The sequence below is a fragment of the Vicugna pacos genome, chromosome 25 (genome assembly GCF_048564905.1).
Source record: "Vicugna pacos chromosome 25, VicPac4, whole genome shotgun sequence".
Lineage (NCBI taxonomy): Eukaryota > Metazoa > Chordata > Mammalia > Artiodactyla > Camelidae > Vicugna > Vicugna pacos.
In genome coordinates, this window is record NC_133011.1 from 7,955,721 (window position 1) to 7,983,446 (window position 27,726).

At 46.3% G+C, this 27,726-nt stretch overlaps 2 protein-coding genes across 3 annotated transcripts in view; both read left to right on the forward strand.

The window, feature by feature from the left end:
- LAPTM4B (lysosomal protein transmembrane 4 beta) overlaps positions 1–10,903 on the forward strand; it is a 53,396-nt gene extending 42,493 nt beyond the window's left edge. Inside the window, exon 7 of the mRNA XM_031691188.2 lies at positions 10,511–10,903. Within this exon, the coding sequence (XP_031547048.1) occupies positions 10,511–10,588 (78 nt within the window). The 3' untranslated portion in view covers positions 10,589–10,903. The remainder of the gene's footprint in view (positions 1–10,510) is intronic.
- A 13,822-nt stretch (positions 10,904–24,725) lies between these two features.
- MATN2 (matrilin 2) overlaps positions 24,726–27,726 on the forward strand; it is a 118,911-nt gene continuing 115,910 nt past the window's right edge. For both annotated transcript variants that reach the window (XM_031691185.2, XM_072949494.1), the window contains exon 1: positions 24,726–24,871. The gene's annotated coding sequence lies outside the window, so the exon portion shown is untranslated. The remainder of the gene's footprint in view (positions 24,872–27,726) is intronic.

The following is a 27,726-nucleotide window of genomic DNA, read 5'->3' on the forward strand; positions in this document are numbered from 1 at the left end:
GAAACAAAGCTTATAGACACAGATTAGATTGTAATAGAAAATTAAGCAATTGATTTGTTGAATACTAGAGATCAAAGTGGAAGATATTTCTCCCTTTCCATTAATTGGAGGGAAGTGTGTGGGGAAGGGAGAGCTGGTAAAATGGGAATATGAGCTCTGAGGTTCTGAGCAGTCCCTCCAGCCAGAGTGCCCTGGCAGCAGCTGAGCACAGCTGGTTGGCAGACCCTGGAAGGACTGGTGCAGAACCCAGGAGGAGACGTGCGTAGTAGGTGGCTGGAGACTCGGAGAGGAAGCAGCTGAGATGGGGTTACCCTGGGATGCCCGTGATAGGGTTACCATGGTGATAGGTCACAGTTCATTCCCTCTACTTCCTCAATAGTTAGATATTTTTATTTTAGATAAAAATATAACTTTTTAGACATATTTGTTTCAATAAAGTTATATATCTATGTATTTAGATATAATTACTTTAAATATAGTTATTTGGACATTAGATATTTAAGTGCTCAGGACCAGTTTAACTTTCAGTTTGGGCTACTGCACCATTTTGGTGTTTCCTGCCAAAATATTTTACCAGTGAGAATTTTTTGACCCCATTTGAAAGATTTGAATTATGGCCTCTATATTATGAATGTAATCTATGAAAGAATTTGAGTAGTTTCTCTGCTGAGAATTATGGGATAAAATGACTTCCTCCTGTAATATCAAATGAGGACAATTTATCATAGTTTTGCAGTGAATTGAGAATAAAATCACTTTCTATCTTATTTGTCTTTGGAAATTACTCCTTTCATAGGCAGGGGAAAGTTTCTCACTAGAGTCCTCCAAATTTGTGCATGTTCTCTCTGACTCTCCTGGTATGTTGAATTCACTGAATACAAGATGCCGTTGGTTGTAAATCGCACCATTATTTTAGGTACCTCTTATCGGAAGGTGCTGTCAGTTACTTGGCACAGCTTAAAGTCAGATGTTAAAATGTACAAAAATGTGTGCCTTAGAATAAAAAATGCATGGTTACAGGTATGTTTCCTTATGTGTACAGTCCTTATATAAAGCTAGGGGACAGTTATTCGAAATGCCTGAGGATCAGCCCAGATTTGCTGCTTGTGATGATCCCATCCCAGATGCCCAGATGGGTATTTCAGTTAATCGTGGAGGTTCATGATTCACCCGCCTCCCCTTTTCTGTTTGGCCTGAGTAAAGGAAGCTCACATCTAATAGGCAGAGGTGTGTGACCAGTTTAAGACAAGCATTTAATGTAAACACTGCCTGTGTTCAGCAGGATACATTGTAGACTATTTAGAGGTGTAACAAATGGTTGAAGAAGAGAAAATAAATATTTTGGCTACTTGGGATTAATTTAAATGGACCTTTGGAAGACTTCAGTGCCTCCGAATGACGGGATTGGGGATCCTTCCACATCTGACATCGCATCTTCTAACATCAGAATTCAGGATAATGCTTTTCCTTTGCACAGGCAGATCTATAAGAGCCAGATAGTAAATATTTTCAGCTTTGCAGGTCATATGGTCTCTGTCATAACTATTCAATCCTGCTGTTGTAGTGTGAGAGCAGCTGTAAACAATACGTAAACAAGCAAGTGTGGCTGTGTTCCAACAAAACTTTATTTATGGATGCTGAAATTTGAATTTTATGTAATTCTCACATACCACAAAACATTTTTCTTTTAAACCATTTAAAAAAAATGTAAAAACCATTCTTAGATCTCAGGCAAAACAAAAAACAGGCGGCAGGCCAGACTTGGCCCTCGTAGCTCACAGACCTCTGCCTGCGTGGAAATTTAAGCCACGTCTTCTAGGCGTTGGTAGGACAACTATTTGAACCATCCCAGAGAATTTAATAACCCTACTTAGGACCTGGGTAGAGCTGTATCAAATCTTTTGGCTCTTTTTAAGGTTATCTTTTTCCTGAAATAAAGAATAAAGAAAGTTTTTATTCTCCCACATCTATTATTTTCCCAACAGGTCTAAATCAGGCTTATATTTATATTTAACAGTTGTAGTGGAAATCAGTGAGCATAATTTGCCTACAAAGTATGTGGTAATGTGTTGAAAAACAGTAGCTAAAGCTCTTATAGGCTAAGATAATAGACTATCTTTTATACAAAGATCCATTCTGTAAAGTCCAATTTTAGTTTTACTACCAGAAAAAGTAACACACCCCTCCGTCTCCTCCTAACCTCTTTCCCGCTCTCTCTATACCTCTCTGTCTACATATGTATGTATCTATCCATCCGTCTATATATAGAAATAAAAACTTGCTAACCCAGTGAATTTCCATTTTGCCTTACTCCTGGGGCATTTTAACATTTAGTTGTCTTATTTCGCATTATGCTCAATACTGCAAGCCATCTCATCCTTTCACAACTGTGTGGAATATAAAGTTAAGAGTTGTTGAGCCTTTGTGCCTGCCATGGACTTGGGCTTATTCACCTCATTAACCTTGTGAGAGAGACTGGTATCGTCCCCACTTACAGGAGAGCAAGATGAGGCTTGAAGAGGTAAGCGACTGGCCCAAGGCCTCGGAGTTGGGAAGCGGTGGACCCGGCCCACGCTCCCGGCCACTTCCCCGGGGCACCCGTCTTGTCAGCGTGGCGACAGAGAAAATTGCAGTATTTGTGCGGCACACTGTTGTGAATGGACACTGGTCCAGAAGCTCCGTACTTCACCGTAGAAGATAAATTCTGTCCATCAGGCTCCTCACCAGCACATCAGCTCTCTGCTTAAAGCGTCAGTCAGGGCGATGTCCTCAGTGCTGGGAGGGAGCACAGTGTGACCGACATTTGTAGATGATGTGAACGGACGGTATGTAATAAGTCATGTCTTCCTCTCTCTTATCTCAGTTGAAGGAAATAGCTTAGATGATGTGGACCAGCTCGGCTTCGCGCCCACGCCCTCAGCCGTCCAGCGGTCATCCCCAGAGAGCGCTGCAGGGCTCACTCCATTCCTTCCGTATCTGCTGCTTTTCTTAGATTCTGGCGACTGGCCGCAGTGTCCACTCCGTCACCCACGCCTGTAACTGAGGGGTCATCCTTAAAGCTGTTGGGAAGAGGCTTTTAGCCTCCCGTCTCGAGCTTGACTTTCTCTCTGGTTTTCTCTCTCGGTTGCTGCCAGATTGATCTAAAACATAAATCCGTTTTTGTCATCCCTGCATTTAAACATCTCCGGGGCTTCTGCTGTTGATTACTGCAGCGTTTCTCAGCTGTGCTGTCACTCCACTTTGCCATGAGACAGTCGTTTGTGACTTATTTAAAATGTACGTTTGCCTGTGGTTTGCTTTTTTTTCCTCCTTTGAATAAATAAGAACAGACTTAGGATCATCCCTGCGGCAACGTCAGACTCAGCTGCTTGCTTGTAATATTTTCTTGAAGCCAGAGGGGGGAGTAGGGTGGTAACTTACCCTGCTGAGTCCATCTTACTTGTGAGGCAGCTCTGAGGGACTGTCTGATGTGTCACCAGCAGTGCAGGGGGGGGCAGCACACGAGCTGTTGAGCTTTCATGAACACCGTGCCCCTTGCTTCCCACCCACTACCCTCAAAGGAGCTAAAAAGCAAAAGGAAAGAAGTCTCCATTTATAGTGGTATTTTTCTTTATTTTTTCCATGCTTTGGAGGGAGAGAAGGGCAGTTGATCTTGTGAAAACAAACCTGTGTATGCCCACGGGAGCCTCTCACATCTGAACTTTACCCCCTCACGTGGGAAGACCACCAGTTGTCGAAGGACGTCCCCCTTCCTGGCGTTGCTTTCAAGGCCAGTTGGGATCTTGTCTCTCGTTCCAGGCTCATCCCTTGTAATCCTGCTTCACATGCCCGGCTTTCCAGCTAAATCAAACCACCCACCCCTTTGCACGTGTGCCTTAGTCTTTCGGAACAGTTCACAGGTGCTCCCCCTCTCCTGGGGTGAGCATCCTCCTCCAGCCTCAGTCTTCATCTTCATCCCTGCCTCCCCAGCACCTGGGACCACAGCTGACCTCTGCTGGGCATTCAGGTGTCCTGCGGTGGAGACTGAATGAACGGACGTGAGGTTTCAACCAAATGCACTCTGGACTTCAGAATTGTAACTGCGTAAGGGGTGCCCACGCCTCTGGCAGACTTTTAGCCTGCAGTAAAAACAATGTCTTTTTTGTCTCCTTTCTCATCATTCAGTTACTTTTGTTAAGTTTGGTGAAGGAGGAGGCAGGGGTAAGGACGGAGGGATGGCTGGGAAATCAGCTGGGGAGGTGAATGTTGGGTTCCACTCCCAGCCTTTGAGGTCGAAGGACTCATGGTTCTTCAGCAGGACCTTATGACATATCCTTCATCGTCAGGACCAGAACTGTTTTCAGGATTCCTGAGAGAGAGAGAGAGAGAAGGAGAGGGTCTGTGTCAAGTACGTGGTTATTTCAGTGACCTTCCCTCGGCTTCTGTCAGCCATCTGCTTGCTTCAACGTGTGTGGCTCCAAGCAGCTCAAATGTTAGCCTCTCACACCTTCTGCAGCCACCAGAGCTGAGGAGGGAAAAAGAATGCCTTTTCTAACCCACGTGAATACATTTGTGAGCTGAATGTTAACTGGTGCTGCTTCTTACGGAAGGTGCAGTTGAACTAGTTGGGCAAAATATTCCTGCTTTAATTATCTTGCTGGAGTTGGAGAATTGCTGCTTTTTATTGAGTGCCCCGGTGCTCAGCCTGTACTCGGTGCACTGGCCGGGGTGGGGGGTAACCGCGCTTAAATCCTTGCAGCAGTCTTCTGAGGATCTCTGTGACAGTCTCCACTTTCAGGTGTGGAAGCTGAGGTTCAGGCAGATTTACTGACTTACCCAGGACCCCAGGGTTCATAAAACACAGAGCTGGAACTTGAACCCGGGTCTAATGTCAGAGTTTGTGTTTGACTGTCCGCCACCACAGTGCCTCCAGAATTTGACCACGGCCATCCAGCAAAAATGGTAGAGCGCAAATTTGGACCCACCTCTGTCTAAGAAGCAGTGCTGAGAAAGGAATATGGAAGTGTAGGTCTCCTTTAGAAGCTTTTTGGAGAGGAGGAAGGTAAATGTACACAAGACAGTTAATAGTACAAGATGGCATATAGTTTAATTGAAGAGCCAGTTAGGTAAGTGCTTCCGGGGAGTGATTCTGAGTCTGAGTTGAGAGCGCTGTGCTGTGATTACTGCCGTGTCCAGTGTTACGGCTTCATATTATCGATAAAGAATATGGATGTATCTAACTGTGTTGTTTTTATTTCAAAACTTACTGTGCTACAATTGCGCAGCATAATTAAGAGGAGAAGACAGTGGCTGAGGCTGGACTGTTTCAGATCCCCATGTTGGAAGTGAATTTAACCTGAATCTTGGGTTGTTTGGGCGTTGTATGCAGTGACATGAGAAAGAAAACATTCCAGGAGAGAAAAACCACAGGGAAAAGGCGTCTGATTGGTTATGAGCTTGCTGTGCTGGTGGGAGTAAATCAGGCGGGAGAGGGCCAGGTCCCGGGCTGCCGCTGGCCTGGGCACGAGGGTGCGATGAACGGGTGTTAGATGAGGGAGTTGTTCGTTTCCTGGGGGGCCCCTCATGGCATCGTAGCTCTCTAGTTTCCACTGGTGTTAGAGGTGCTCCAGATCATGTTGTAATGTGGGGTTGGGTCTCCCAGGACCCGAGGAGAGTCTCCAGCAGGCGAGGGGCCCGGTCCTGAGCAGCTGCTCTGTGGAAGCACATTTGCTTCCCCGGCAGTAGCTTCCCACAGCCCGGCCACCCCGGGTCGCTTTGTCCCTGCCTGCGCTGCTCGCGCCCGGCCCCTGCCGCCCTTCCTCGCATAGGGAGTTGCATCTTTGGCAAGTCAGGCTCGATTTCCAGGCGCCTGTAAAATCTCACATCAAACACACAACTCACCTGCTGGCTGAGAAGCAAGAGGAACAAGGTAGCTCCGAGCCTGCGCACCGTCCTCAGGTTGAAAGTTGCCCCTTGATGACCGCCTTCCTCTTTCCTTCAAGACCGCCATCATTATTCGTCTATTTTGAAAATACGACTTTTGTTTTTGACACCGCATCACATGCCCGTCACGAAAAGTCTGGGCAGTGGTGACTGTCATTCTCAGTGGTGCTCTGCCTTCTCTGGGCCTCCTCCTCTTCCACCTCGGCAGTTAGCACCAGCAACTCTTTTCCTTGTTTCTCCTGATATTTACCCACCGTACTGTAAAATAGTATGTCTGCATCACTAATTTTTTGGTGATCGGTTTGAGGTATCTTTTGAGCTGTTGTGGAATAGGATTTAACCTTCGTTCTCCTCCCTGTGTTCTCCACTGCCCTCTTCCTCCTCATCCAGCCACATCACAGGTTTTGGTTGCATCACTGGTCAGCGTTGACCATGACCGCGTGCATGCGTGTTCAGTGCAGAGCTCTGTCACGACCATTCCCTGCCTTGTACAATTTTTGTTTTTCTGAAGAAGACACTTGCCTTGCTTTTTCAGCTGGCCACGTTTGTAATCTTTTACCTCACCTCGATCCTTTTTAGGCTATCAGATCTCTCAATTACCTGTTAATATTTTCCAAATGTGTGACTCTGAGAAATCATCACATTTCTCTTTCTTTGATGGGGCTTCTGCTCCTGTTGCAGGCTGGGCACACCGCCATCATCCTGAGCCTTGATTTCATTTTAACTTCCCTCCCACCTATGAGGATGCGGGGCCAGCAAACAGACTTCTGGTGCAATTTACCTTGTGTCTTGTACTGCCCTCCCCCCAGTCCTGGACCCCAGAATCTCTGGACAGTTCTCTGAGAATCTGGTGAGAGCTCTGACCCTCTCCCCAGGAACATAAATGCACACACATAAGACCTGGTACGTAATTTTGTGAATGTCTAAAGATATTTATTATATAACTTATATATAATACTTTGGGGAGTGTAATCCTAGCAACTGTAGAATTCCAAATAAGCCTTTCGTGGCCTAACTCTGATATTACAGTAGCGCTCTAACCCTAGTCTCCAAACATTTCTTGTTTTTCCCAATAAATAGTTCTTTCCTCTTGAGCTTTTTATCATTTCTTAGTATTTGATGGGATGAATTAGTTTTCCGAATTTTACCAACTTGCAGATTTATGGCCAACACTTCTGTTCCAGGATGTTCCATTTTATAGCCTTTGATGTTAATGTATGTCTCGCTCCAACTGTGCTGTACGTTGATGTAGCTAAGAATGACGTTTCCTCCGTAACCCTCAGAATATTTGAGTTGAATTGAAATGAGTGGTGAGCTTCTTTCCCACCTGCACGTGGGTCTGGCATGACAAGCCCCAGTTAAAGAGGTGCTGCAGAGACAGACGCTAATCTTCCCAATGAACAGGTGCCTCCTGGGGTCATCGACTAGCGGCGTCTTCCATCTGTGTGCAAGAGAGTCACACCATCACACACTCTGCAGTTGAGATCCTATCACGACAAACTCCAAGGGTCTATATTTAGATTAGAATTTGGTTGTACGGACTGTTGCTTGAAGTGAAGTGGTGTGTGGCTGAGACATGATGCCTCTGTGTTTAGCTGCACATTGGGTGGCTGCTGTTTACCAGACAGTAAAGTAAGACATGATCTGTATTTTTAGTCCTCAGAGATTGTCTTTTGGCATTTATTGTGAATGATTAAATTTTTTAAAATAAAAGGCTGAGCTTAACTGAAAGCCCACTTCTGAAAATGTAAAAATGATTGCATTTCCATCAGTTTTGTTGTATGGCCTCGTAACTGGCATACTCTATCTTAATTGACCCTACAGTTGTTTTCTCAGATTTCCAAATACTTCGTTGATCTAAGTAGAAAAGCATCTTCTTTTTTTTCAAGAAAATTTTGTGTTTAATCATCTGTGGACATTTTGGGGGAGTTTAAGTGTTGTTTCTCGCTCAGAAGAAAAAAAATATGGATATGATAGCTGATTTTGCAGCCTTTCAAGTAGCTCCACTGTGTTTTAGGGTGATCTTCTCCAAGGATAATGACAGCTAGGAGTCATGATTGTTCAAGGAGGCGTGGAGCTTAGTGCAGAAGCGCAGTCCTGCGAATTCTAGTATCTCTGTTGCTGATCACAGCTGCCTCTGCTGGTTGTGAGTTACCACATCTAACACGCACGCACACACGTCCTGGAGCTCACGCAGGCGCAGACCAGAGCTGTGGCTTTGTTGCAGAGAATACATTTTGTTCCTCAGCTCCAGCTGAGACTCGTGGGCTTCCTAATGGAGGCGCTGCTGCTTGAGCCTGGACAGAGCTCCTTGAGGTGGACACAAGGCCCTCTCCACACTCTAGCCTGTCTTTCCAGCCTCTTGTGCACAGCATTCTCCCCTGAGGGTTCACATCGCAGCCCCTCGCTTTCCAGAAAGAGCTCTGCTTCCAGCTTCCTGCCCTTTGCCCGTGCTCCGGCCTCTGCCCTCTGTGCCGTCTGCTTTGCTGCTGATCCTGCTTGTCCCCCTGAGGGCCGTCCTCACCTTCCAGCCTAAATCAGTTGTCCCTGTCTGCTCTTTAACGTCTTGTCTCCACCCATGCGTCGCTCACTCATTTTTGCCCGTTGTCCCCACCTCTGCCCTCCCTCAGCTGTAAGCTCCTCAGCAGATGGAGAGGTGCGTTCAGGTTGGTGGAGGCATGACCGAGCACCTTCTAGGTACAGGTGATGGTTTGTTGGATGCAAGAGCCAGTGGTCCTTTTGTGGGCAGAACACTGGGAACACTTCCTGGCCTTGGACAGGTGTCGTGTGCTGAATGCGCCCCGGGCTCCTTCCCTTCCAGCTCTGGCAGCTGACTCTACCTTGGGTCGTGCCTGATACGAAGTACTCAGGACACAGCTGCAACATTCGGGAACGATTCCCGGGCCTGCTGGCACTCTCATGTGGTGCTGTGCCAGCTGCCACTTACCACCATGCAGCTCCCGAGTGCCCCTTTCAGCCTGTTTGGAGCTGGCCTTATGAAGATTTCCCCTTCACCAGCCACTCTGCCATTAAGCCTGTGGGTAGAGGGCGCTGGAGGAGGAAAGGGTTTCCTTTCCTGGTTCCTGTGTGCCCTGCAGTGTTGGGATCTTGTTGGGAGTGTCCCCTGGGGCAGAGGGCAGGGCAGCAGCAACAGCAGAAGGACCTTCTTTTCCTGATGGCTTGTCCAGTGCACGCGCATGCGCGCGCACACACACACACCTGTAGGCAGTTTCCAGGGCGAGTGGTGCACCCCCCTTCCCACCATGAACAGCCCCTCTGCAGCAGCACCCAGCGTCCCAGCAGATGGTTCACTGGCTCTGGCCTGGTTCTACCCAGAAAACTTTTCTACCGCCCAGTGGGTTTTAACCACACCCTCTCCAACAGTGTCTGATTCCCAGCCTTAGGGAGGTGACCCCTTGGAGTTTGTTCCTTCCTCGAGTACCCTCACTCAGCGCTAATATTCATCAGAGTTCTTTTTCCCATTCTCCATGCCTCCAATCTCCTGTTAATAACTCTTTATTAAACTTTCTCTGTTCAAACCACTGGGTGTTTTCTGTCTCCTGATTCGACCCTAACCAGTACAGATGCCCCCTGCCTCGAATGTTTTTAGTGCCCTCCCTCTAGGAGCCAAGGGGACAGATAAATGAAAATTCATGGAATTGATAAAAATATTTACTCCAAGTAATGTGCATGATAGGTAAAGTAACAAAGCGTGGTTTTGTTTTGCTCTGTTTCTTTTGTGCATATTCTTTCCCTTTCCACAAAGCCCTTAATTTGGGTAAGGTCTTAATTCATCTTATCTCCGAATTCCTAAGAGCAGGAACTGCCTTTTATCTTACTGACTTTGTACCCGCGATGATAATTGCTAGTTGACTGAATAAAGGCTGATCATACTGAGTTGATATCTCTCTGTTTTGTAAATAAGAGTTCATTAACAATTACACGCAATTGTTTTTGTCCTTGAAGTGTGAACAGAGAGGTGATCAACCAGCTTAGTGCTGATTCTTGCTCATTCCTCTCTGCTACTTGCAGATGACATATCTGCCGTGTCGGGTGTGCATCATGCAGCGTGCTGGGTATTTTACAGACCACTGATTCTCAGCCCTCCCTGTCATACATAGACATGGAAATTGAGATTAGCTAACTTAGCCCTGGCAATGCTCCTAAGAGGTGGCTGAGTTCTGCTTCAGTCCAGGTTGATACCACAGCCCTAATATTTTCTGCTCTGCTGCCCGGATCTTACCGTGAGTGGTCCTCTGGCCAGTGCGGGGCCTGCCTTTGTGTGCACTCACATACTCGTCACCCAGGAGCCTCTTTTCCTCTTCAGAGCCTCCACCAACTTCCTTGTCCTGGAGACCAGCCCTCTGGTACACAGCCATCCAGGTACAAGTGGGCAGGGTTTGGAAAACTCAGAAAGGGCCAAAAATCTCCTCCCCTTTGCTGCTTTAAGGATTCAAAGTCTGTCGTCAGAGTCTAGTCACTTGTGGGAAAATTGGTACAGGTTATGGGAAAAGTTCAGTTAAAATTAAAGCTCAGGGGAATGTGTGTGCATCTTTAAACATGAACCCTCGTCCTCTCTTCTTCTCAGGTGCTGTTACCTCCGTACGATGACGCCACTGTGAACGGCGCTGCCAAGGAGCCACCGCCACCTTATGTGTCCGCCTGAGCGCGAGAGTGACAGCCACAGCTTGGAGACTCTGCATCGGAGCAATAGTCCTTTCACGTTCCTTCTGAGATGAGCTCGCCGAGCTTCTTTGTGGCTGAAATGCTACAGTTAAAAATTTTAGATGTTAAGTTGAAACATACGCTTTAGCTGGAGCACTGTGATAGTCCCTGTAGCATTCCTTCTGTGGGTGGGGGTGGGGCTCCCCAGTCTTCCCCCGGCTCTGACACTCCCCAGCAATCTCCATGAACCTTGAGTCCTGGGAGCCTGTTTGCTGTACATGCTGAGCCCTAGAGTTGAAGAATTTGTGACACTTTTCTCTCCGTTCCCTCTTTCTCTTTTGAAAGTATAAAAATCAGAATTAGTGCTTTTCTTAGGCCATTCCAGTACTTAGAACAAACCCTTAGGAGAACAGAAATGTTGATTTGCAAGGAGTCCATATATATATATATATATATATATATATATATATATATATATATATATGCATACATAAAACAAGAATTTCCTTAGCTCCTTTGTGAATTTGCTGGTCAAGGATTTTTGTCCATGGGGTAAATTGAGGCCCTTTGACAGTCCCCGGCTGTGCGACCAGTCAGTCACCACACCGGTGCCTGGGGTCGGGGGGTGGCGTGTTGGAGGGGACCTGATGTGTTTGGTACTGCGTGGTGTCAGGTCCTCTCTTCCGCTGGGTTTCCCATCCCCGCTCAGATCACTAAATATTCTGCCTGCCCCAGCCTGATTCCGGGAGGGCATCCATCGTCCTCTGTCAAGTGGAATTGCTGATAGGGATTTACCAAAAGATAAGAAGAAAGGTTTTCTTCTCTCCCTTCAGGCCACCTCCTACTACTCTGAACTTTGAGTATGCCTCGTCATCTTTTAAAATGAGTGTAAAACAGTCTTTCAAAAAATGAGAGTGGGGAGAATGCTTTCCCTGTAAAATGCCCTTATCTTGACAGCCCGAGTTTCAGGGGACTTTTATATTTTCGTATGTTCAAAAGTCATAGCCCTCCTGTTTGTTCGTTTTTGAATGTGCTGTATGTACATGAAGGCTGTTGCAATAAAAGTGAGATCTGCCCACATCCAAGAAAACAGCCTTTTGACTGCGTGATGATTGTGCCTGGGAACCTCCTCACCTGTGTGGGGCTGCGCACATGCACGGTTCGGCCCGAGGAGGAGGCTTAATGGCTTGTCTCACACGTGTGTGTTTTTTAGTATTTCATCACTGATAAAAATCAGAGCATCTCAGGCCAAGAGAAGTGGAGAGGAGCGGGCGTGAGCTGCCAGCATGCCGAGCCCCGCCTCTGCCAGGCTCGGCCACTTTGCATGTGGTTGCGTTATGTCCACCGCGCACTGGTAACAAGCAGTTCAGGTTTTACTATGTTCCATTTTGGGGAGATCAAAATAAGAGAGGTTTTGGTTTGTTCCAGAATGGGTACTTCAGATCATTTGGAAATGTAAAGAAAATAAAATGAGCAGTGAGGGGAGATTTTTATCCCTAAGAATCAGTCTCTGTCGGTTTGGTTTTTTTTTTTTTTTTTTGGAAACTGTCTCATTAGTATTCCTTATAAACTCAACCTCAGAAATTCTGTTCCTTGAAGCTTAATGCCCATAAGATTCACGCTAAGTCAAACACCTGAAGGGTCGTTAGGGATGGAAAAGGCCTGTCACTGGGGTAGTTTGATCCCTGTGAAAGGCACATAGGAAATCAGTTACTTGCGTCTCACTCCCCGTGATTTTCCAGCGCTTTGCCTAATAATTTTTACAAGATGAAGAATGGCACCTGGTAAAGAGGAGAAAAGTGCTGGTTTTGAGACTCTATGTAGGGTCCTCGGAGAGGGTCTTGTTCACATGACACTCAGCACCACTGACACCAAGGTGGCACTTCATACTCGGATCCCACAGGTGCTGATGCTGCAGGCTTTCCTGATGGAGGAACAGCCCAGGCTGAGCTCCAAAGCTGCCCCCGCCGTTACTCTGCAAAGCCCTATTTTAAGGTCGTGGACAGTCAGCCCAGCACCATGAGGTGTGCAGATGGGCCCACCATGAGCAGCCCATGTAGGAGGGAGAGTTTGCAGTCTGTTTGCTGGGCAGAGGGGAAGGGGAAGACACACCTTTGGCTTAGATGGGGTACGTTCACCCTAGAAACCAAGCTTCCATTGAACAAGCCAGTCAGGTTTCCAGAAAGCTAAGTCATGTGGAAGATCTAAGGCCAACAGACAGGTTGCCCTCCCTTACTGGCACCTTCTTCCTACATAAGCTTGTGCAGCCGCTCCCCTGAGTCTGATGTCCTTGTCCCTGCCTCCACCCCGTCCTGTTGTCCCGGAGAATGCAAGGCAGATTCCCTCTCCCGTCCTTTATGCCGCCCCACCCACCATTTTTTTCTTTCCCTCTTTCTTTTTTTTTAACTCTCCTGGCCCTGAACATTTGTTAGGTTGACTGCTTAACCACACCACACAGCATGTCATCAGTTCGTTAATCAACAGTACTTCCCAGTCATGATCTCAATAAACCATATTTATAGACCATAACCATTAAAGTTAACTCTGTAGAGGAATGTGTTGTATTTGAAATAGTCATCACTGGAGGAAAAATCCTGCTGAGCGAACTGAACTTAGGTGATAGAGGGAAATTGAAACTATAAAAACATTATTTCCATTAAAAAAAATAACGTTAGCTTTTGCAGCCAGTCCAGAAACCAACTTAAATATCATTAAATACTATTGGTGCTGGTCATGTAGGCAGACTCCTGTGTTCTGGAGGGAAGAGGGCAGGTGTCTTTGCCAAGGTATTGAAAGAGTAACTCATGTGAAAGGGCTGCTAGTGTAAACCAAATGCCAAAAGCAGGGCGGGTGGCAGTGTGGAATGAGATGGGGGCAGCTCAGATCCGTGTTCTAAAAGGGAAGGAAAAAGGAGGCATTGCAAGGATGTCTCCACACCCAAGGAATCGCTTAAAGTGTTTCTGCGAGCTGGCCAAGTTTTCTGCCGAATGACTGGTGTATGGAAGCCAGCCAGATCTGCGACCTTCTGCCCAGAAGCCTGTGCACGCCTTCTGTAGATTGGAGTACAAAGACAGCAGAAGAGAGAAGCTATCGCTTGGCCAACCCAGAAATGACATCAAAGAAAAAGTTTTAGCTCTCTCTCTCTACCCATCAATCTGACCCTAATTAGCAAAAAACACCTGCCACTTCAGAGTGAAGAGTTTGGCTTTAAACAGCAGGAGGGACTAAAAGTTTAATTTGTTTTGTTTTATCCCATCTAAAACTTACACATGCTTTTTAAAAAGCCATTAACAGTACAAACAAGACCGAACAAGTTTTTACTTATTAAGTAGACTTATTAAGATGGGAATCTCTCGAACTCAGCAAACATGTGTATTCCTTGGTGTTTGTCAAGACATCCAGAGTATAATTTTGCTCTAAATAGAGAAAGAGAATCTGGAAAGGAACTGTGTGACCCTGGGTGGATTGGGCACAATTAGCCAGCAGCGAGGGGCTGAGACAAGTTTCTCTCAGGCAAGGCTAGGGTTGAATGTGTCATCACAGTCTCTGCTGCCTGCTGGTCGCACGTCCAGGCCTGTGGCATCTCAGCTGCTGCAGTGAAGAGTGCACAGCAACAGGTCCCGGATTCCTGGGATCCTCAGTTTGGGGCATCCAATCTAGACCTTCTAAAGGGCTGCTGCGGCTTCCATCTGTGGTCTCTCCACCGAAGGAAATCCCGGCTCCAGGAACACGAGGGAACAGTGGGTCTGTTCTCCGCACAACTGACTGGCGACAGCACAAAGGACTTGTGTGGTGGGGATACCCCTCCAACCCAGCGTGGCGGCCTCTGTGTGATGTCACTTCTCCCCCAGTATTCATTTTAGCTAAATGTCTGTATCTGTGACTATTCTAATTTCACGGTTTTACTTTCACAAGATCTTTAATTCTTTTAACTTTAGGTCTTTTGAATTAAATTTATCTTTCCTGCATATCCTGCATTAAGTCCCCTTCAATAAATAATAATGGCCGCTCTAACCCTGCTTTTGTCAATATGCCCAATTTTCTCTTTTTTTTCCCACATGAGGAAGTTTGGATTTTATTTAGAGTGAGATGAGAGGTCAATGGAGGATTTTAAGCAGAAGTGGGACATATGACTTTCCTTATTTTTTTTAATTGGAGTATGTTTGATTTACAATGTTGTGTTGATTTCTGGTGTACAGCCTAGTGATTTATATATATATATATGTATATTTTTTCATATCCTTTTTCAGTATAGGTTATCACACAATATTGAATACAGTTCTTGGTGCCATATAGTAGAACCTTATTGTTTGTCTATTTTATATATAATAGTTTATATCTGCTAATCCCAAACTCCTAATTTATTCCTCCCTCCTTTCCCCTTTGGTAACCATAGTTTGTTTTCTATGTCTGTAAGTCTGTTTCTATTTTGTAAGTAAGTTCATTTGTGTCTTTTTTTAGATTCCACATGTAAATGATATCATATGGTATTTGTCTTTCTCTGATTTACTTCACTCAGTATGATAATCTCTAGGTCCATCCATGTTGCTACAAATGGCATTATTTCTTTTTATGGCTGAGTAGTATTCCATTGTATATATAATACCACAACTTCTTTATCCAGTCATCTGTTGATGTACACTTAGGTTGCTTCCATGTCTTGGCTGTTGTAAATAATGCTGCTGTGAACATTAGGGTGCAGTATCTTTTCAAATTAAGAGTTTCCTCAGGATATATGCCCTGGAGTGGGATTGCTGTATCACAGATAACTCTATTTTTAGTTTTTTAAAGAGTCCATACCGTTTTCCCTAGTGGCTCCGCCAGTCTTCTCTATCTTGATGGCCTCTTGACTCTTCCTATTCACTGTGCCCGAGATGGAAATTGGCCCCTCCCCCCCAGATCTCCTGTTGAGCCCTAAATCTGCTAGTGGCCTCCCTGTCATTCCAGTCACCCCAACTTGAGATCATAGGTCCTCTTTGCCTGTCCCTGTCTCACTCCCCCCATATCTAATCAGTCCCCACCCTGTGGCTTCTACCTTTTTATCAGACAGAATGACATTTACTGCTCACTGAGCCCTTTCCATGCCCCAGCCGTGCTGCTAAGCACTTTACACACATTAACGCTTTACCTCCATTTCTCAGATGAGGAGACAGACTTTTAAAGGAAAATAACTGATCCTAAGTTTCCACAATAAGTGGCAGAGCCAGGATTTAGATGCCCACTGAGTCCATCTAAGTGGGGGTTGTATCTTTGAGATATCTAGAATTTCTGAATTTTTTCCCTAACCTCTCAGTTCTTACCAACAAGGTTGATTTCTGATAATTGGGGTTAAAACATCCCAAGAAGGAAAGCAAGTCATGCAAAGCTGTGCAAACTTTGTAAACTTGGGGTGGATTTTTTTTAACTAGAGGTCTGTGTTGTACAAGTGAAGCTTCAATTTTCTATTTAACGAGACTGAAAAATGTTCTGCAAATACCAGCTTTTCTTATTATGAAGAATGTATTCAGGTAGGAAGAAAGAGCAACTGAGGTGGGCCTTTTAGAGTGGCTGTTTTAAGTGAGTGATTTTCCTTGGAGGAAATTAGGCACCATTTTAAACCTCGCTGGTTTATCTTTAAGAAGGATATGTATTGTCAGTCACACCAGAGGTGAGTAGAACAGAGATGTAATACATTTGCCTTATCCCGGAGGAATCTTTGGGGCCTTGGGACCCAACTCCCTTCCCTGCCCTTGCCCCAGAAAGCCTATGTCCCGGTTTCTGTTTTCACACGTATCAGAGGCAGAACAGAGCAGTCCTCTCCCGTGCGGCTGTAGGCTTTCTTCTGCCCTGCGAGGTTAAAGCCCCGCAGCATCTGTGTCCTTCAGTGCCAGCTTCCTTACACATCTTAGTAGCAAATCCAGGTATGACTTGGGCATCAGGAAACACTGTAAACTTGTGGGGTTTTTTTTTAATTACATAAGTAAAGCATTGCAAGAACAAATAGAAAAGAAAGCCAATAACTCATCCTTGGGGGTCTTAGCTTGAAAGTCACTTCCTTCTGGAAGCTTTCTATGACTGACTAGTCTGGGAGGGATTTATTTTGTATTCTCTCATAGCATACCAAGTCATAGCATCCCAATCAAGGCACATCTTACACTTTGGTTCCTGCCTGTAATCTCCCAATAGATAAGAAACTCAAACAGAGTCTGTATCTGTGTTCCTTAGTGTCCTGTCCATGCCTGGCACTTGTGTGGCAAATAGAAGGAACTCGAAAATAGGTACTAGAATAAAAAGCAAATAAGTATACAAGAGGAATTAAAACCACTTGTAATCCCATGGCGATTGTGACAAATTCTTAGCAACTCAGTGGGGCTCAAGTTCCCCAGAGACCACGTCTCCCAGAAGAGCTTACTGGAAAAAAATCTCATTCCCAGGTTAGTCCGTGCAAGGAAACAAAGGGAGACCCCGCCTGCAGCAGACCCGCCAGCGAGGTTACTGTGGGGTGGGGACGGGGGGCGGACATCTTTTCTTCCAGAAGTTGTAAAGGTGATCGGCAGAGCCCAGCAACACGGTAATAAAAGGATCGATCTCTGAATTAAGATGAAAGGACGGCTAAGATGAGAGACCTGCTGATGCTCTGCTCCAATTTGCAGTGCAAAGGAAACAGCATCCTTAGCTCTTATGACTCTCGTGATCAAGTTCATTTTATGTGAGCTTAATTCAGCAGGGCTCAGAATTAAAAATTAAGTCACTAGATGTGCCTCTCCCTTGAACTTTCTCTTTTTCCTTTCTTACTAAGAAATCATTGTGTTGTTAAAACAGTGACCAAATCTGAGCCCCTGCAGAACTCTGAGGCTTTGGGGACACAGGGAAAATTCTGAACAGCCAACATGCAACTAAAGCACAGCTGATGTGTTCTCTGGGCACCTCAGATTGAAATTAAAGCCCTGAAAGACAATGTGTGATAAAGCCTGTTTGTCTTTCAGCTTTTACAAGAATCTCACAAGATTCCAACAGCAAAGCCTTGTGCATTTCCCTATGCCAGGGACCAAGACATTCGTACAGAAGTTCCCACCAGCAGGCAAGTTCTGCAATGTAAAACAGGGATCAGAGGGGGGTGCAACCTCCAGAAAGGTGTGCAAAAGCACAGAAACAGAAGCTAAGGAAGGGTGCAAAAAGCCATTCCTGCCCAAGTGTGAGAGACCTGGTTCCAGGAAGGTGAGAATTCAAGGAAGTTGTGCAAACAAGGAAGAAAATTCTGGTTCAAAAAGATTGAACATGTTTATGAGGACTCAGAATTATAACCTGCCCTCTTCCCAGAAACCAAAACTTTGTTAAGATGTAATTCACATGCCATAGGATTCACTAATTTAAAGTGTATAATTAAATGGTTCTTAATATTATTCATAGTTATGCAGCCATCACCACAATCAGTTTTAGAACATTTCCATTACCCCAGAAGAAACTCTGCACCCATGAATAGTCACTCCCTGCACCCATGAATAGTCACTCCCCCTCTCCCCCACCCTCCCAGCTCCAAGCAACCACTAATTTGCTTTCTGTCTTGATGGATTTCCCTGTTCTGGACATGCAATCATACAGTATATGGTATTTGGTGATTGACTCTCACTTGGCAATGCTGTTTTCTAGGTTTCTCCATTTTTGTAGCACAAATCAGCATTTCATTCCTTTTCATTGCCAAATAATATTCCATTTTTCTTATCCATCCATCAGTTGGTGCACATGCGGATTGTTTCCCCTTTTTGGCTCTTATGAATAACGCTGCTATCAACATTTGTGCACAAGTCTCTGTGTTGGCATATGTTTTCATTTCTCTTCGGCATACATCTAGGAGTGGAATTGCTGGGTCCTATGGTAACTCTATGCTTAACTTATTGAGAAGCTTCTAAACTCTTTCCTACAGTGGCTTCACCATTTTACATTCCCACCAACAGCATACGAGTGTTCCAGTTCCTCCACAGCCTTGCCAACACTTGCTTTTGCCCATCTTTTTTATTATAGCCATCCTAGTGAGTGTGAAGGGACGTCTTGCAGCTTTGACATGCACTTCTCTGGTGGCAAATGATGTTGAGCAACTTTTCACTTGCTTATATTCATTTGAATGTCTTCTTTGGAGAAGTGTCTCTTCGGGAACTTTGTCCACTTATTAATTTTTAATTATTGAATTGTAAGAGTCCTTTGTATATCCTAGATACAAGTCTCTTATGAGTCTATGATTTGTAAAAAAAATTTCCCCATTCTGTGAGTTGTCTTTTCTTTGACGGTGTCCATCGAAGACAAAAGTTTTTAATTCTGATGAATCCAATTCATCTATTTTTCCTTTGTCATTTGTGCTTTGGAAGTCACATCCAAGAAACCATTGCCTAATACAAAGTCATCAAGATTTACTTCTAGGTTTCCTTCTAAGAGCTTAATAGCTTTAGCTCTTAGATTTAGGTCTTGATCCATTTTGAATTAATTTTTGTATGTAGTATGAGGTAAGGGTCCAACTTAATTCTTTTCCATGTGGCTATCCAGTTGTCCCAACACAAATTGAAATTCCTCCCCTCATTGAATAGTCTTGGCACCTTTGTTGAAAATCAATTAACAGTAAACGTGAGGGCTTAGTTTTGAAGTCTCCATTATAGTCCATTGGATTTTTAAGTCTGTCTTTATGCTGGCACTACATTGTTTCGATTACTGCAGCTTTGTAGTTAAGTTTTAAAGTTAGCAAGTGTAGGTCCTCCAACTTTGTTCTTTCTCGAGATTGTTTTAGCTACTCTGGGTCTCTTGAATTTCCATATGAACTTTAGCATCAGCTTGTTAATTTCTGTAAAGAAGCCAGCTGGGGTTTTGATAGGGATCGTGCTGGTTCTGCAGATCAGTTAAGGAAGTATTGTCATCTTAACAATATTAAGTCTTTCACTCCATGAACATGGAATGTCTTTCCACTTATTTGGATCTCCTTTAATCTCTTTCAACAATGTTTTATAGTTTTTGGAGTATAGGTTTTGTACTTTTTTTTGTTGTTAAATTCCTTTTCTAAGTGACTTACTCTTTTTGATGCTATTTTCAATGAAATTGTTTTCTTAATTTCATTTCCAGATTGTATAGAAATACAATTGATTGCTGTCTGTTGATCTTGTTTTCTGCAACCTTGCTGAACTTTGTTCTAATAGTTTTTCAGTAGATTTCTTAGGATTTCTACCTACTAGATCATGTCTTCTGCACATAGAGATAGTCTTACTTCTTTCTTTCCAATCTGGATGCCTTTTATTTCATTTTCTTGTCTTGGCTAGAACTTCCGGTGCAGTGTTAAATGGAAGTGGCTAAAGTGGGGAGGGTATAGCTCAGAGGTAGAGTGTGTTCTTAGCATGCACAAGGTCCTGGGTTCAATACCCAGTACCTCCATTTTTAAAAATTAAATAAATAAATAAACCTAATTACTTCCCCTCTACCCCTCAAAAAGAAATGGTGAGACAGCACGTCCTTGTCTTGTTCCTGATCCTACAGGAGAAGTTTGCAGTCTTCCACCATTCAGTATGATGTTAGTAGTGTATTTTTTTGCAGATGCCCTTTATCAGATTGAGAAAGTCCCCTAATACTTCTAGTTTCTTGAGTGTTTCTATGACAAGGGACCATGGAATTTTGTCAAATGCTTTTTCTGCATCTGTTGTGGAGATCATGGGAGCTTGGTCTTTTACTCTGTTGATATGGTGTATTACAGTGATTTTCAAAAATCGTTCTGACATATTATCTGTTCCATAGAGAGGCTGGGGCTAAACATGGAGTGGTGCAAGTCCACGCCCTCTCATGAGACCTGGCCAGGGATGCTGAGCTGTCTGAGAACTTTTGCTCTCACTAAAGAAACTTTCAGCTCTTTCACACTTAGGTTTATTGCACCTTCTTTTCAACATCTTTTTGTTCACAGATAGTATACATGTAGCCAGTAATGTTCTGGCACTTTCTATCCTTGGAAATTGCTTTGTCAATTCTCGTCTTAAATGAGTCAAGACGTTTCCATTGCTTCTTTTCAGAGAGTGCTTTATAACAAAAAATTGTTCGCTTTATGGGATTACATCTTATTTTTCTCCATCTTATGATTTATCATGGCTCTCAGCAGATTACTGCTTTATTCCTTATTCTTTCCATTGGATCATCTGTAGTGTTTTCCCTTCTGTTGGACCCCGGTAATAACCACGCCCTAGTTATTTTTTCAGCAAAATAGAACATGGAAAACTCCTGACTTCTGATATTTTTGTTATTCTTTGATTACCATTTATTATAATTAGGGTTTTTTTGGGTTTGTTTGTTTTGGGGTGTTTTTTTTTGGAGTGGGTGTAATTAGGTTTATTTGTTTATTTCTTTTTAATGGAGGTACTGAGGATTGAACCCAGGACCTTGTACACGCTAAGCACGCACTCTTACCACTGAGCTATACCCTCTCCATTGAGTCACCACTTATGAAGCTCTGCCAGCATGCTGCAGGATTTTATAGGGCAGATACACATACTCGTTGCCCAAGTATCTTGCAATCTTATTTAGCACGAGGCAACCGAGGTAGACACAGACTAAGTAACAGCATTACAAGATGGTAGGTCGTTTAGAATCACAGGGATGAGGCTATTGGCTTCTAACAGCAGGCCACGTTGGGCCAATTCCTGGGCTTAAGGAGGAAAGAAGCAGCAATCTGTGTTGCTGAATGATGCTTCCATGCACAGCAGGTCCATCCTCCACTGCAAAAGTGGAAACCAGTCTCCAGGGAGACGGGCAATGTTTCTGCCTTGTCAATATCCAAGGAAACAAGTCAGATTTCCACTTAGTCTTGACCGTGTTTTAAGGCTCCCCACTCCATCCTATTATCCTATCCTTGATATGTAGCCTCATCAGCCTGATTCCACAAAAACTACTCCAAACTCCAGGTTAAAGCCACAGCAGCCCCGTGTCTTCCACAGCACAGCACAGGAAAGATCTGTGAACTAGCTAAAGGCCTGGTCCCTGCCCTCAGGAGCTCATGGTCCAAGTTCAAGATCACATAAAAACATTTGAGTCCTCTTTGAAATGTGTATTGTTTTCCCGAAAAAAAAAATTTGACTTGCTGTAGTTTTTTTCCTGATCAATTTCATCCTGTCTCTCCAAGGTGGGATGGTATGTTTATTTAGAAATCATTTCACTTGGAATGATGCTGCCATCAGCCAGCCCCTCCTCAAGGTGCCTCTCTGGACATGGAACCAGCTATCCACATTGATGGGGCATCCAGAAGGAAGCACTGTCCCACATAAGGGGGTTCCTTCTCCTAGGCTGGAGTGGAAACTCAGTCACTGCCTTGCAATGCTCACCTCTCTACCTAATCTCCAGCTCTGACCTATTGGCAGCTGGCCCAAAGGGATGATGGCCCCTTTCCCAGGTGAGATGCCCTGCCCTTCCACTTGAGTGGGAGGGGATGAGCTCCAACAGTTTACATGGGACACAAACATCATCAATTATCTACAGAAACACCATGAATGTGAGGTGGCATTGCAGTTTTAGGTAAGTCCTCATTTGTGTCCTATGGAGCTGCCCATTGCGGTCCTATCTTGAAGTCCTAAGTGATGTTTCTATTTTCAAGATTTATTTTAGGGTCTAAGTCTGTGAGCCAACCTGTCTGCTCTTTGGTTTCCTTATATTCTGGTGCTCTTCTGTTTGACAAAGTCTCATTTATTCTGCCCTTTAGGAAGGATTCTAATGCAAAACCAAACAAAACAACATTCTAATGTTTACAAGGAATGAATGAATGCTTATGGCAAAAATCTACCTGTGAAATTTTGTTTTTATTGTTTTGTTTTGTTTTGTTTTGGTGGAGGTACTGGGGATTGAATCCAGGACCTCATGCATGCTAAACAGGGGGTCTACCACTGAGCTATTTCCTTCCCCCCAAAATCTGTATTTCAGGCTATTCCCGAATGTGAGGCCTGGGTTGAATGTTGCATACCCCTCTCCCCTGCCACACTGCTCCACAACAGACCCCCTGTGGAGACAGAGAAGTGAGTTGAATCCAGTAGAGCTACCGAGGTGTAAGTAGTTTAAGTAGTTAAAAATTCTAACTAACTTATGAATTCTAAGATACTATACACCCTCGTTCTTGTTTGCTTGCAGGACTTCTCCTGTGAGAACTGGAAATCACAGCCCCACACTTCTTCTGAATAGGGTTCTCTACACTAAAGGCAAATTTCGGCTTTTCCCAGCAGCCTTTATTATTTTCAACTTGCATTCACCCTGAAGGTAACTGGGAAATTGTCATTGCTTTTTTCTGACTTATATTTCAGGATATTGAACTCACTTTTGCGTCTCTTTTTTTTTTTTTTTTTTCTGGCAGACCTGAAGATCGTTCCACAAGGTAGAATAACTCATTGACCTATTTGACTTGGCCCCAGGCTTGCTCTGTACAAAGATTTCCTCTTCTGAAAGATTCTAATTGAACTCCCTGGAGAAAAACACCCATCTTAGTTAGCGTCCACCAGAATGACTGAAATTTGTTACTAAATTAAAATTCTTTAAAATTGGGAAGGATTTCAGAACTGCTATTGTTTTCCTGGTAAATTACTGGATCCTCCTGGTGTCTTGGAATAAGGCAACACATTTAAACTGTAAGTTTCCATGAACTGTAAGTCAAATTCCCCAGCTCTTAGGGGATTTTCACTGGACCAGACTCAGGAAGAATTTTCATCTGTGGGATCCAAGACTTAAGAGACCAAACACTTCCTGAGGACTCTCCTCTGCTTTCTGACCCCCACCTACCTCCTCTCAAAGACAAAAAATTTTCTGATCAGTGCAGGCAGCCAAGAGTGCCCAGTGGGCCTAAGGTGCAGGGTAAGGGAACAAGGGAACATGAATCCAAGATTCTTTCTTGGCATTGATACCACTGAGTTGCCCAAGGGCTTGAGTATATTAACTCCTTACCTTATGGCTAGAATTTTAATTACCCACCTAGAGCTTTCCTGAAGAACTGATATTGTACATAGTGTCCGGTCATATTCCAGAAACCAACTCTATCATCAAATAGGAGTGCTGGTTCAGAGTGAAGGCAACCAAGATTACTTAAGTTATCAGACTCTGGCACACCCAGAGGTTTTGAAACTTGTTAGGTCTGCTGCCTCTGACCCGCAGCTTGTTAAAACCTGAACGGAGTGGTTGGGTTAATGGTTTGGGGCTAGAGATTTGGAGCAGTTATTAGGAGGTGCCCCGGCCTGTTGTGCAGACCCCACACTCCCCAGCTGGCCAGAAGCAGGGTGAGCAGGTAGAAGGGCTGGGCCAGGCCCTTTCCCTGCCTCTAGCCGATGGTCCTCTGCATCCCTCCAAAGTTCCCTGGGGAGGGATGGGGGTGTCCAAGGACATGTTCCCCCACTTCACAAAATTGCAAACATCTTCATGCATAATTTCAAAAGTCTTGCCCGGACTAGACTTTCTCTGCTCCTTCAGGGTAGAAACCTTGTCTCCTTTCCGCCCTGGCATCCTTACTCTCCTCCCCGCCCTAGGGCCTGGTCTCTGGCCAGTGGACGACGCACCGTTAATATGAATTGGCACTTGTGGGGTGTTCTGGGCACTGCCAAGAGAGCTTCTGGCACTTGTCACCAATTATCCCAATTCTCACCTTTTTTTTCCTTCATCGTCGTCGTCGATGGACGCCTCTGGCAGATCATGACCCCTAGTTCAGTAAACAGGACCCCTGTCCTGCCTTCCTTCCCCCAGGAGATGCTCTCCTACCGTCCCCACCCCAACCCACCCCCCTCCGCCAGCCCCCAAAGCTCCTTGCTGTTCTGAGCCTGCGTCTCAGGAGCCCGAGCCCTGGAGTCCGATCCCCGCCTGGGCTTGCGGACTGACCGCAAGAGCGGAGCGAGGTGGCGGCAGGCAGGGCGCGCGGCCAGGGTGTCCCGCTCCCGGGGCCCGGGGTTGCCTGAAGGGTGGGGCCGCCCTGGAGGCCGCTCCCTTTCCGCGCCTTCTCTATCCCCAAAGAGGACACCCCTCCTCCCGCCGGCCGGCTCCCCACCCTCCGCGGCGCCGCCTCCCCCGCCGCCCGCCTGCCCGCCCGCCCGCGCTGGCCCAGAGCCGCCCAGGCAGCCAGCGAGCGAGGGGAGCGCTCTGGGATGGGACTTGGAGGAAGCGGCGAAGGAGGAGACAGCGGCAGCGGCTCGGGCTTCTTCCTCGGCTCCCACGCGCGACCCCTGAGGAGAGCCGTGCCTCTTGGAGCGGCGAGGCGGCCAGCGAGGAAGACCCGGGCGACTGCGCCCCTGTCTCTCTTCCCAGGCGCCGGCGGCGGCGGCTGCAGGTGAGCGGGGCGCGCTCTCCTCGGGGCCTTGCCCGGCCCCGCGGCCCCGAGGCGCAGACAGACCGACCGGCCCACCGACTGACAGACGGAGAGACCGGCAGAGCCGGGGCGCCGACGCACGCGGGCGCTGCCCCCCAGACCCGCGCGCCGGCTCCGCGCGGCCCCTCCCGCCCCGGGGCTAGTGGCTCCCGGCCCCTCCGGGCAGGGCGCGAGAGGGAGGGCGGCGCTGCCGGACCCCCGGCCCGGAGAAGTCGGGCCGCCCCGGGCGGGCGAGCTCGGCGCGCTCCCTGCGCGGGGCGCACCGCTCGGCAGCCACCCCACAGTGTCCCGTGGGGGCGCTGTGCCCCGCCGCGGGGACGCCCAGACCTGGTGTCCGAGCCGGGAAAGCGAGACTTGTTGAGCGGGGACCGGGTGTGATTCCTACTCAGCTGGCGAGCGGCTCGGTTCCGACCCCCACCTTGGTCGGCTATTTTCATGCCCGTCTGCATTTTGTTCTTGGTTCCCTATGGCAGCTAAAGCTCCAGCTTCCCTACATTGTGGAGAAAGGCAAGAAAGGGGAGGGCATTTTGTGGCAGTTGCTGGAAAACCCGAGGACAGTTTGGAGAGAGAACAGAAAAACGGTGATCTTGTGCCTTTGAGGTCTCCGGGGCTGAACGCACGGGAACGTAGCTGCTGTGGATCACATACTCCCGCCCTGCACAAACCCCACTAAGTTTCAAATTGTCATAAATCAAGGAGCCAGGATGTATCTGCACCAAGTGCATTTAATTGTCTTCATCAGTGGGGCAGCCGAAAAACAGCCAAGAGGCTGCGGGGGCCCGTGGTCAAGAACAGAGACTCTGAGGTTGCCCTGCTTAGGTTCAGACTCTGGCTGTGGGTGAAGCTTACAGCTTGGTAACCTCGGGGTTACCCAACTTCTCTATGCCTCACTTTCTCCATCTGTCTAATGGGGATGATAATACCGACAGGGCTGTGAGGATTAAAGTCCTTAGAGCAGTTCCAGGCATCCTGTTAGGTGGTGAGTTCCAACACCTGTCTCTCCAGAACGCCCAGGGTTCTGTAAGCAGTCACTGTCTCTCCAGCTCAGGAAGACAGGCTCTGCATGAGTACATGAAGGTGGTAAATAATCCGAATGTGTTTAACGGGCCTTTTCCATGCAGGAGGGCATCCTACATGGAGTTGCCTGCCTGCTTCCCACAGCACAGCCTCAGAAGACTGCGTCGAGGTACCAAGAAGGGTTTATGGTCTGGAAAGTTTCCTCCCAGCTCCTAAAGCTGGTCCCTTGGGATCCCCTGTTGAGAAGGCGCATATCTGTGGCTCTTCACCTTCTATTTTCCTATCTGTTCATACTTTTATTCCTGCCAGTAGTATTCAGTGAGGGCCTCGTGTTGCCAGGTCTCTCTCTCTCTCTTTTTTTTTTTCTTTAAACAAATCAGGCTCCAGTGTTCCTTGCTCTAGAGCCCAGGACCCCAGGCTGGAGGCACTGAAGCCTGAGCTCAGTGGTGGGAGGTGTCATAGCAGAGTCCACCCTCGAGCTATCCTCGGATGGTTGTCATGGCCCTGAGTGCTCACTAGCAACACCATATATCCCTGTTCAGCAAGATGTTGTTGAAATGAGGCCCAGGATCTAAAGTAAAGGACATAGATGATTGCTCCTTGAAAGAGAAGGAATAAGAGGGTCATTGGAGGTACTAGAAAGAAATCTCACAGTTTTCCTGGAAACAGCCCTGGCTGGTGCCTAAGAGAAGGCAAGGGGTGAGGCAGGTGGGGACAAAGGAAGGGGGAGAGGGAGTGCCGGTGTGAACGTGGCCTGCACGAGGTGTCAGGCGTGCAGTGGGGTGGGCGATGAGAGAGGACACGCTGGGACTCAGGGGTGAGCAGCTGAGTTTCAGACCAGCCACGTGGGCCAGCGTCTCCAGTGCTTTCGTGGGACGGGACTCGCTGCCCTCTGGATTTTAGCATGTGCGTTTAAGAGAGCCCTTTCCTGGGACTCTTAGTCTTCAAGGAACCTCTGGGGCTCCCCTGATGAACATGCATGTGAGAATAAAGAGGGGAAGAAGGAGGGGAAGGGTAAAGAAGGGGAAGAAAGAGGCTGGAATGCCAAGGAGAGAGCAGAGGCTGTCATCACTGTTGCTAGTAAATGGTGCCAGGGAGGCCCCTCCAAGGGACCAGTTGCCACTTGGAGCTCCAGCTGTGAGGTCATCTTTGAACCCTGCCATGTGGCTGGGCAGACGGCCACCACTGCCTTACCCGGCAGGACCTGGAAGGGGACTCAGAGAGAAAGGCAGGGCTGGGCTTCATTCCAGAGGCCTCAGTCTCAGTAGTTGGTGGTAATGATGATGATGTGATGAGAGGTAGTTGGGATATAACCCTGATCTTGGCACCTGAAGGACTTGGGTTCCCATCTCAACTGTGCCACTCACCACCTGCAAGGATTTTGGTAAGTTACTAGACTCCCTGCCTCAATTTCTACATCGTAAATGGGAATAGAATTCTTGGGAGAATTATATTAGTTAACACCCGTGAAGTGTTTAGGACAATGACTAGCTCAGAAAGTGCTCAATATTTATTACCTATACTTATGGTTGTTATTCTGAGCCTCAGTTTTATCATCCGTCAAATGGGCATGATACCATCTATGTCATAGGGTTGTTGTGAGGATTCAATGGGATAACATGAATCCATCCTCCAGTGTGTAGGATACAGTAATGCTCAGAGTGAGTTTGTTGAAAATAAGATTCCTCCCCAAATCTATGCATGTAAAGTCAGTGGCTGAGCAGGCAAACTAGCTAACATTTTTTGAGGTTCTTTTAAGAGTACTGTCAGAGGAAACTACTGTTGGAGAATGTGGCTCA